Genomic DNA, 11042 nt, shown 5'->3' on the forward strand with positions numbered 1-11042 from the left:
ACTAACTTGCTTTGCTTTCAACAGAATTGCAGGGTGTTCATCAGTGGGCAGAGTTTGCTCTGCTGTGATGGAAATTGTTCAGTCTTGACTGTCTTATGGATCTAACTTGAAAGCTCAGTAGCCGTTATGAACTGTATCCATGGCACTTTGATTGTGATTGTGTGAATGTTTTATCAAATTGAGCATTTTATTTTTTTTTTTCAACCAATATTAATAATCAATAATTACTTACTTCTCATGGACTCATAATAAAACTAAATTAATATAACCTGTAGTTTATGTCCACCTGGGGGTAAGAAAGGCACAATGTAGTGAGCAAAGATCGGTGATTTTATATTCCATTGTTCAGACTGTTCTGTAAAATAATTCTTTACCATTCATCTTTTATTGCCACTGTACTCAATCATAATTCATAACACCAATAACAGGCCCAAAGTCTGCTTGAAGAAATATGCCTCACTGCTTTCCACTCTTGACTCTTGATGTTGCACTCCATCTCTTCTCTTGCCTAATGAGTAGGCCTATGTTTGAGTAATTATATGTTATCTTAATAGTTATCTTTTTGCAAGTAGTCAACTTTACTATTTACTTATTATTATTTTTTCAACAGCAGTAGCAGCAAGTAGAAAAACTATATTATTTAGACCTTTATTTTGAAGGCTATACCGGCATGACGTTGAAGGTGCATTTGTCGTCATCATCAACACAAATTTTCACAATTAAATTATAAAATAAAGAGTACTCGCATTCCCTCAAATTGTGTGTCACCATGCATTATACACTGTGTACTGTATTAATTAATAACACAACTATAATAACATTAGATTGACGACGATACATGGCGCTATCCGAGACGCCATTTTTGGGCACGCCCACTTCTGTCTTCCTCGAGCTTGGTCTCGTGATATCTGCTACAGTAGTCAGTTGTTAGCATCTCCAACGTCTCGACATATAAAAGTCATGTTATTTAGCTAGCTAAGAGAAAAAAAACATTTGCGAAAAAATCTCAACTACCATTCAAGATGTTGTCTCGTTTACTGAAGGAGCACCAGGCGAAGCAAAATGAGCGAAAGGAGCTGCAGGGTGAGATAACAGATGGTTAGCTGTCATGCTAACAGAAGCTAAAAACAAAGCTGATTGAGTTTGTGAAATTGCTCGTCGTTCACCACAGTATTAACTGTGTTGATGATTTTATTTGCACAGAGAGACGCAGGCGTGAAGCCATTGCTGCAGCCACCTGTCTGACAGAAGCCCTGGTAGACCATCTCAATGTTGGGTATGAAGATTTTGCTCCTTTCCCTCTGCTGTTTTTCCTTTTTCTGAGCTCCTGCTGTCTGTTGTTATCTGTCATAATTGTCGAGTAGTGGTAGTTCATGAATTTGTCCTGGGATGGGTTGACATCTTTAATAATACTGTACAGTAAACTTCAAATACCATACTCTATTTTACTATACTACAGCACCTACATTCTCAAACTGTGGTACATGTACCACTGATGGTATGCGAGCTCCCTCTAGTGGTACACGAAGGAATATCAGAAATATATATATATATATTTTTAAATGAAATAAATTAATTTAAAACCATGTAAACTATGCAAATACCACAGCATTTCTACTTGAAATATATAAAGCATCACTGAACTCTTTCGATATGTAGTCACACACATGCATGTAATGTGTGTGTACGTCATCCATCTGGAAGCTACAAGCTAAACTGTGTTGGCAAGATAGCAAGTGGGGGTAAAAAACAGTAAGGTGGTACTTGGAGAACTCAATATTTTTTGAGGTGGTACATAGTGAAAAAAGCTTGTAGATGGCTACACATTGTATAGTATAATACACTACTACAGTCCAAAGTCTGGCTCAGTGTCTTGTGATTGCCTTTGTGTTCAAAATAGATTCCTGTTGACATATGTATCAAAGAATTCTTGTGCATCATAAACATGCTCCTTGAAGTCACAGGTGATGTATGTTAGAGTCCCTAATAGATTTCAATCAGGCTGATCCATCTAGGTTTCCCACCCCCTCTCAGCACCTCTTTCTTAGCCAATAGAATAAATCCATTCTTTGCAGGGCAGAGTTGGTCTAATATGTGGCACAACCACAAATAATACATCAAGATTCTTAACGTTGTGAAAGTTGTGATGAAACAGAGACAATCAGCTTAAAGAGCAAGACTGGGATGCAAAGGGCATTGTTGCACTGTTCCATTATAGAAAGGATTATGACCAAAATCCTTTAGTGACTTGGTAAGATTTAGTCTCATTTGATTATTACAGTGTGTTTCAGTCTAAATGGAGAAATTAATGACTCACTGTCACATTCCACAGTGGATAAATAATTTATCCTATACTAACTATTCTCATTGTTGTTTCCTGTTTTACTTTAGAGTTGCCCAGGCATATGTGAACCAGCGTAAGCTCGACCACGAGGTGAAGACGCTCCAAGTGCAGGCGAGCCAGTTCTCCAAACAGACTGCTCAGTGGATCAGTATGGTGGAGGGCTTCAATCAAGCCCTAAAGGTGGGATACACTGTTTGAGCAACAAATTAATCTAAAAACAAAGCTTTTCTGACAATATAAAATTTGTTAAACCTTTTACATTTCATAAGCCTGCAGCTGTCACATTAATAAGTCCCCTTACTTTTTATTGTACTACAAAGTTAAATTGTGTAAAGGATGTTAGACAGAATCAAATTTAGTTATTAAGAATATTGAGTGGCTTCAGCACTATGTGTGACCCTCTTACATTATACATATACTGTTTAAAAAATATTGCTTTTTAATACCATTTCAATCCCACTGTCTGCCTTCTTCAAATAAAAAATAATATCACAAAAAATGTCTCTTCAGAAGCAGCGAGCACAGTGACTCATCAAAATTTACTAAAAGCAGATTAGTGTAATTTAAGGGCCGTGACACTGGTCCTAGATCTGAGCGGATTTGACAGGTGGGAAAAGTAATTCATGAATGAGTTTCCATTCCCTCTGCTGTTGCCGAGCATAAATCGTCCTTAAAGGGTGAAAGATGTCCTGTTCATAGGTTAGAGTGGTAGATGTTCACTGGTGTGATACTAACTCTGTTTCTTATAATGTGTTTTGAATAGGAAATTGGGGATGTGGAGAACTGGGCCCGCAGTATTGAGATGGACATGAGGACCATCGCCACAGCTCTGGAGTACGTGCACAAGGGTCAACTTCAGTCTGCTTCCTCATAAACTTCATGGTGGGACGTTTACAGCTGAAACTAAATACACTGGAATGAAAAAGAAATCCAGTTGAGCCCATAAGCAAAGACGCAAACAGCAGTGACTTTGCTCATCTGCACGCCCCACTGAGTGGACTGATGCTGATGGTTTCTTTGTTCAAAGAAATGTTGAATGTCTGTTGCATTTGACAGTTAATAGTTAACTGCACACCTTCATCACTGTTTAAGTTCTTATGTGAGAAACAATATTAACTGGTGCCAGCACACACAGTGATGTTGGAGTTCAAAGATGAAGCTTGACTATAAAATGAAATAGGTCTAACATTTGTTTAGTAGTGACTAAAGTTAACAAATAACACTTGGGCAATTGATAACTTAAAGGGGGGGAAAGCTAAAAGTATGTAGGGTTTTTTTTTTTTTTTGAAGACGTCACACGTAAAAACCGACACAGACAAATTGCCACCTGCCTCCCTGTCTGCAGTATCTCCTAAAAACATTTTATAGGAAGGCTTGTAACATCACGTTATGTAATAAGTTGAGAAAATGAGATAAATTTTCACTTCATTATGTCATAACACCCACATTTTGTAATAATCTGTCACATTTTATAATAATCAGCCTGAATGCAATGTGTAGTAAATTGTGGCCAAAGAAAGATAGTACTAATCTATTGAACTAATGAAGTGTATCTTTTAAAATGGATTTTGACTCTGTACAATTCAGGCTAGAATGCATGAAATAAAAATTGTTTTTATAATGTTATAATGATTTTTATGAATGGAGACATCCATTTTGTTTGGTGTACTGTACTATTATGTATTTTCATCAAAACAAAAGAGCAAATCCTGCATAACCACTGCAAAATGTAATAATTTATTACACAATGTGGATGTTATTACGTAATGTGGTGAAACTTTTTTCTTTAACATTTTCTCAAGTTTATTACATAATGTGGGGTTACCACCTGATACCTGAGTTATGTACGTCTATCTTTATGTATTATATGTCTGCGTACAGTGATGACTGTTTTTGTTAGACAACTTGACTACAAATTTTGTTAACATTTAGTGATGGAACATTATTTTTAATAAAGTATTTAAAGAATGCACTGGTGTTTTTCTTGTGAAATGAGGATGAATAAATCCTTTAAAGTGTGAGTATATGTACATGAGGCTTCACTACAGCTGTTCGAGGAGAAAATGTACAAGGAAAAATCTTTATGAATGACTTTATTTGAAAAAGGGAAGTTTTAGCAAACTACTTAAGATAAAAAAAAATATTTCTGAAGTTTTTTCTGTGTCAGAGATTTCTCAGTAAATTACATAAAATATAAAGTTCATAAGGAGTAAATACAAAAAAAAACTGAAGATAAGTAATGGAAAAATAGTATTAGCAGTGACATTGAGAAGCAACAAAAAGTAATGTTGCACATGATAATGAACATATATGTGATATTAAATGGAATATTGTACATGAAAATAATAGTGTAATGTTGCACACAATGTTGACAAAAATAATACTGCAGTAAATATTATTGCGCAGATTATAGGTGTTATTGTTCCCAGTGTCTGATGATTCAACTCTCCTTCCTACAGAAGGAGGTAGGAGTTGTACACTTCGATGGCCGCTGGTCACAAAGACCTCCTGTAACCTCTGTGGTGTTCCTCCACCTTAAAAAGAGATACTCAGGCATTGTTTTGTTTTGTATTTATTTTTTGACTTATGGTCTAATTATGACTGTTACAAAAGTGGAAGACAGAAGGACAAATGACAAAATAATAATCAACATTTAAGAACTTAAAAGCTGGGGTCAAAGGTTTGCAACAACTGCTAAACCATTAAATACGATAGCTGGATAAGTATTTGCCTGGCTGGAGTGATTGGACAGTTGGTGGAATGTGTGACGTGAAGGAAAGTTATGTCACGACGACACACGAGGCAGTTGAGTTAAATCACGTAATTGCAGGCATGTTTGGTAACCAATTCACTGCGTACTAAACCAGTGTCAAGAACCACTTGGTAACACATTTGATCCTTCAGTTCACAGTTGCCGTGGCATAGAAGTGTGCCTTTTCTTCTTTGCTTAATTCTCATAATCTCAGTGTAAAATATAGCTTAATCTAAGACAACATTTTGACAAAGTTTCAAGTCATAAATGTTTTTATGGAAGTTGCAATTGTGGAACAAGTCATGTTTATACAAAATACTTTTCCTGATTGCATGAGGGTTTTGTATATTGATAAGCCAATGTCAACCTCAGCAGTGTGAGCTGACTAGTTTTAAGACACGCATTGCTATTATTAACAAGTTATAGAATATAGTGGCTATACTGTTACACTGATAAAACTGTTATATTGGGTCAGTGAACTGAATAAGCCAGTGAGATTGTTCACATGTGTTTAAGGGCACACAAGGCTTCAACATGTGGGATTATTCTAAGTTTGTTTTAACACTCTTAAAACATAAAGTACTTGGTATGCCCTGGGAACCAGCAGGTTCTAAAAAAGGAACTGGCTAGATTTCTTGTGAAATACTTGAAATAGCCTGACGTGATATGAAAGTAGATCATGTACTGTGAGATGAAATATCTAAAAAAAAACAAAGTTATTTGATATCCAAGTTCACACTGTGTACAGAAAATTCTGTAATTCCCACCACTGCATTTTCTTCTTAAACACACACACACATGCACAAACCAAGTGGTTACGGATTGGGGATTACCAATTGTGGACTTGTCTTAAGGGATAAACTGGAGGGATAAAGCCTCTCCCTGACCAGCCTCTCTGAGTTAAGACTAGAACAAAAACCAGAAAGGGAAAAGGAAGAGGACGGATAACTCGTGGAGATCCATCACTTCTCAAAAAGTGAAAAAGGTAGGATCAAATAGAGTTTATAGCATTATATCGCTCACCGTTGAATTACAATTAAGTTCTTTGTCTGTCTTGCACATTAAGGGTCAGGTTTTTCTCCTGATTAACCTCTGTAATATTGGTAATAATCACAATTTTCTGGTACAAAGTGCAATTTAATCCACAAAAAATAGTTTAAATATATGTTAGTACCATTTACAGCAAACAGTAACTGTGATTTTAAGTTTGATAAGTTTTTCTATGAGATTATATTGATACATGTGAATATTGAGGTATATTTTAACTGGTTTGAAAGTAAATTAAATTTTCTTAACCTGTAACTTTACAAAATCATTTATTTTAAATGAATGCTGTCATGCCAAGAGCAACAGAATGGGTATCTGATTCAACTCTGCAGGCAATTTAGATATCCTGGATAACATAACTTATTGAAATGTATTTTTCTTTCTTTTCTCTTGCTAACAAGCCAGAGAAAATTAATTGGCTTTCCGCAATGAGAAGCTTAAGCAGCTCTGTCACGGGCATTAAATTTATGCTACAAAACAATGCACCCCTCCCTCCTCGGGGCTGCCTCCCCTACAAATGCCTTTCTTTCTTTCCTCCATAAGAGTATTATCCAAATATTTCTCATGTGCCCAGAGCAGTCCTGTACTACGAGCACCTCTGCTAAGGCCCTCAATGAACAAATCCATTGTATCCCCGAAGTTTGCAAAAAAGGTTCAATAAACCAAGACAATGCTTTAGTAAAACTGAGAATATTATGAAATCGAGCAGGGATTTTGTTACTGGAATTCCTGTGATAAGTATTTCTACTTTCCATTCCATTTCTGAAAAATCAGTTTGGCAGCTTGCCACGTCAATACCTAGTAACATTTGCTCAACATGTTTTTTCAGCAGGCACTAAGTCCTCTAGGTGACCAAAACCCCACTTCACTTCAAATCCTGGGAGCAGCATGGATACACAGTTTGTCTACGACCTTTTAGGGTAAGAAATACCAATCCTACTCTATGTTTTGGGCATTAATTTGGCAGCTGTAGCTTGACCTTTGGACCTCCAGGTTTATACACATCTCTAAAGGTTAATTCCCTGCTTTTTCTCTTGTCCAAACTCTGGTCTGTTTCAGGGAAAATGCTTGGTTGTACATCAGTGGAACCGTTGTGGTGCTGTGGATTATCGTGTGGCTGTACAGAGACAGCCTTGAGATTGAGAACATCACGGAGAAATATGTGTTTGTGACCGGCTGCGACTCGGGGTTCGGAAACCTGCTGTGTAAGAAGCTGGATCGTAAAGGTTTTCGTGTGCTGGCCGGTTGTCTCACAGAAAAGGGAGCCGATGACCTGAAGAGGGTGGCGGGGCCTTATTTGAAGACCACCCTGCTGGATGTGACCAATCAGGACAGCATCCAGAGAGCCATGGAGTGGACCAAGAAGGAGGTCGGCGAGAAGGGTGAGAGATGATGTTGCATGTGATTCTGTTAATCAAATTCCACAAAGCAGATCATAACACAAAATGTGTTCTTCCACCTTTTGTCTTTCATTTCCGTTTGTAGGACTTTGGGGTATTGTGAACAATGCTGGACGCTCATTACCCATGGGCCCTTCAGAGTGGATGAAAGTGGAGGATTTCCACAGCACGCTGAAAGTCAACATGAATGGAGTGATTGCCATGACAATGACCTTCCTGCCCCTCATCAAAAAGGCTCACGGCCGTATTGTGAACGTAGCATCGGTGCTGGGCAGGGTGGCTGCAAACGGCGGTGGATACTGTATCTCCAAGTTTGCAGTGGAGTCTTTCTCTGACTGCCTCAGGTAAGACTTACACAGCCTCACCAACATCAGAGAAGACTGTACGGCAACAACCTGCATGCTTTATTAAAGTAGTATTTTGTGGAGCCACTAGTGTTTTTCTCTTCTTCATAAGACCTAAATTCTAATTATGAGGACAAATAGTCAAGTCATAATCTTCCTGTCTTTGTCCCACGAGGGAGATTTGGGCTGCAGACTGGGTTTTACATTTAATATTCCTAATAATATAAAAGGCAAACAATAATACACGGCTCATTTAGAGAAGTAAAACACATTCCAACCACAAAATTGCTGCAATACACAAAACAAACTGCCTCAGCAGATGCCAGGCAGACAAATATTGTCTGATGAGACCAGAGAGATAAGAATATTGGTCTTTCTCTCTGCTTCTCAAAGATTTAATTTAGCGGTACTTACCATAAACCAATACCCTCAGAGGTATAGTTTGTATTTTTTGAAGTGGGGTTGCATGAGATACACAATGATAGTAAATGTCTGAGCTACAGTAGATACCTAGCAGCAGGAGAGCCGGTATACGAAGCTGATGTATTGATTGATTGATTGAACCAAAATTATTTCATCCACTCGAGTTCACCTAAAAAATTTATACCAGTTTAGGTGTATGTTATATGTTATATATGTAATATTTTCACTGCTTTCTTTGCCATCAGACAGCCTTTTCTGATGGGAAACTGCTGATATGTAAGCGAAAAATCACTCTCTCCAAACCAAACAAACTCTATCACTCATTTCTCCTTGCAGAACGTAGGAGTTGCTGGTCAGCTAGTTGTCAACTTGGTAGCTGCCGCTGCCCTCTACTGTTAGTTTGTTTGTGTTACTGTGTGAACTATGAACTATGAACTATTCTTTTAAAACACAGAAGTCACTCAATAACACAAACAAACTAACAGACTGACACAGAGGTACTCCAATAGTAAAATTATTGATTTTTCTTATGGAGTTTGGTTGGTTTGGAGATAGTGATATTTGGCTTGTATAACTGGTTTCCACTGGAAAAGTCTATCTGTCTATCTAAGTATAGCATACACTTATATATGTATAGCATATGACATCTAATTTACTGTCTTTAGATAAGTCCCACATACAGTCGCAATTCAAATGATGCAAACTATCCCTTGAATGCTGATTCCTTTCTTACACTCACGCAACTACACTAAGTCCATTTATGACGTTAGAAATTTATGCAGAAGGTTGCAGCCAGTGCCACAAACATATTTCAAGCTCTGTTTGAAATGTTCATAAAACACTATGAACTGGTCTGTGAAATGCTATTTTACATCACATTTCTGTTTTCAGGAGAGATATAAACTACTTTGGAATCAACGTGTGCATCATTGAGCCAGGTTTTTTCAAGACTGCGGTGACGAGCCTCGATCCCCTCGAGAGGGAGCTGCATCGCCTTTGGAACCAGCTCAGCCCTGAAGTACAAGCCAGCTATGGAGACAAGTACCTGGATAAGTGTGAGTAGAAGTGCCACATTTTATTTGGACTGATAGTGCAAACTATGAGTGAGGATCACTTCACTTGTTTTTTTTTTTTTGAGACATGAAAAAGGAAAAATAGAGTCTACACACTAGATAATGCTCCCAAAAAAGTTGTAATCATGAGTATTAATAAATGTTTGTGGAAGCATTGTCTAGTTTGTGGACTTTTGTTTTTCTTTTTAGACAAACACTTCTATCCAGCACCTAGTACATATCACATTTAGATGTGTCAACTTTTACTTGACATGTGACACAAAATTCTTTGTCTGTCTATTTTCCATTTATGATTTTGATCACATTCACAATCCCTGTTGTCATAAAAGGCCAATGAAATAAATAAATAAATAAATAGATTGATGCAGATGCCAAACTTTTTCCCAAGGAGGACAAAGTCATGTCATATTCTTACCCCATTCAATCACTCCCAACCAAACAAAGGCAACGAGCACGAACCAATCAGAGGCAGAACACGGCCGGTCATGACTCTGCTCTCCTCAGTAATCCTGCTGTTTAATCAGCATCTCTATATGCCACATCTGTCAGGTAGACGAATTATCTTGGCAAAGGAGAAGTGCCCACTAACACAGATTTCATCAAATTTGTGAACAAAACAAATACACCTTTTGTTTGCACGTAAGAGGTCTTAGATCTTTTACTTCAACTCATGAAAAATGTTGTTTCTATTTTTTGTTGAGTATATATTTTCATTTCTCCTCACTTTCAGACATCAAGGTCCAGCGTTTGATCATGAACGCTGTCTGCGACTCCGACCTCACCAAGGTGACCAACTGCATGGAGCACGCTCTGACTGCTGCTCACCCACGCACCAGATACAGCGCCGGCTGGGATGCCAAGCTTATCTGGATCCCCCTGTCTTACATGCCTTCCTGTGTCGTCGATATTGGGCTGAAGCTGGTGCTGCCTCGTCCTTCAAAGAGCGTGTAACTCATCACGACTTTGACGAAACGTCTTCAAAGTTATCAGCCTTTCTGTGTCGTTTTGTGTCATTTCAATGCGGCGTGGAGGTTGACTCAATTAAATTAATCCTTTGCCTTTCAAAGCACCCATATTCCTTATCTACAGTGGCCAGGCAATGATCTGACGTTGCAATTCTTATATTTATATGTGCATAATCTGCCATGTAACAGTGCTGTCTGCTTGAGAAGGTAAGACAGTATGAAAGAAAATAATGATACTGTATTATGTAATTTACTGTTGTTTGTTAACACTATGCCGTGCCTTTTGACACTTATTTATGTTCCTTGATATGGATGCTGTGAACCATCAGAGGCTAAATAAACTGGATTTAACTATCAAGAAACAGTATTTCTCAGAAGGCAAAGATCAGCTTATCGTGGACATAAATGAAAGAAATACCATGAACAAATGTCTACACTGTAGGCTACAACAATGTGTAGCCACATCATGATGGTTTCTAAAATGTTGAATGTGAACAGATGTATAAAGAAACATGAAAACAGATACGTGGTGGTAATTTTCATGTTTTGTTTCATGTTTTGTTAAAGTACTCCACTCCACTATGGGGTGAGACAGACACTGTATGACCTGGGGCTTATGAAACCTTTTCAAACACTTTTTTTTGTTTGTTTTAAAGCAGTCTAAAACTAGAAGAGGTCACTCACTACAGTGCAG

General features: G+C 37.7%; 2 protein-coding genes across 3 annotated transcripts; both read left to right on the forward strand.

The window, feature by feature from the left end:
• Positions 1-889: 889 nt before the first annotated feature.
• Positions 890-4111, forward strand: bloc1s1 (biogenesis of lysosomal organelles complex-1, subunit 1). Its single transcript, XM_084737912.1, has 4 exons — positions 890-1083; positions 1204-1276; positions 2392-2524; positions 3108-4111. The coding sequence occupies exons 1-4, from the start codon at positions 1023-1025 to the stop codon at positions 3216-3218; spliced, it is 378 nt and encodes a 125-aa protein (XP_084594038.1). The 5' UTR covers positions 890-1022; the 3' UTR covers positions 3219-4111.
• A 1461-nt stretch (positions 4112-5572) lies between these two features.
• Positions 5573-10871, forward strand: rdh5 (retinol dehydrogenase 5 (11-cis/9-cis)). 2 transcript variants are annotated; one of them, XM_084737933.1, is made up of 6 exons: positions 5573-6081; positions 6976-7063; positions 7203-7525; positions 7629-7887; positions 9202-9365; positions 10114-10871. In XM_084737933.1, exons 2-6 carry the CDS (start codon positions 7032-7034, stop codon positions 10332-10334), a joined length of 999 nt encoding a protein of 332 aa, XP_084594059.1. In that variant the 5' UTR covers positions 5573-6081; positions 6976-7031; the 3' UTR covers positions 10335-10871. The 2 variants fall into 2 exon arrangements, with proteins under 2 accessions (XP_084594059.1, XP_084594051.1); XM_084737925.1 differs by having other exon boundaries at positions 5574-6081; positions 6973-7063.
• The last annotated feature ends 171 nt before the right edge of the window (positions 10872-11042 follow it).

This window comes from Lutjanus erythropterus, chromosome 2, assembly GCF_056507025.1.
Source record: "Lutjanus erythropterus isolate fLutEry1 chromosome 2, fLutEry1.hap2, whole genome shotgun sequence".
NCBI lineage: Eukaryota > Metazoa > Chordata > Actinopteri > Lutjaniformes > Lutjanidae > Lutjanus > Lutjanus erythropterus.

What these genes read in the sequence shown, in the direction of transcription:
- bloc1s1 (XM_084737912.1), top strand. Translation starts at nt 1,023, where the DNA reads ATGTTGTCTCGTTTACTGAAGGAGCACCAGGCGAAGCAAAATGAGCGA. An exon ending in TGAGCGAAAGGAGCTGCAGG is followed by an intron (nt 1,084 to 1,203) that starts GTGAGATAACAG and finishes TTATTTGCACAG; the next exon opens with AGAGACGCAGGCGTGAAGCC. An exon ending in GCTTCAATCAAGCCCTAAAG is followed by an intron (nt 2,525 to 3,107) that starts GTGGGATACACT and finishes TGTTTTGAATAG; the next exon opens with GAAATTGGGGATGTGGAGAA.
- rdh5 (XM_084737933.1), top strand. Translation starts at nt 7,032, where the DNA reads ATGGATACACAGTTTGTCTACGACCTTTTAGG. An exon ending in TCTTTCTCTGACTGCCTCAG is followed by an intron (nt 7,888 to 9,201) that starts GTAAGACTTACA and finishes TTCTGTTTTCAG; the next exon opens with GAGAGATATAAACTACTTTG. An exon ending in AGACAAGTACCTGGATAAGT is followed by an intron (nt 9,366 to 10,113) that starts GTGAGTAGAAGT and finishes CCTCACTTTCAG; the next exon opens with ACATCAAGGTCCAGCGTTTG.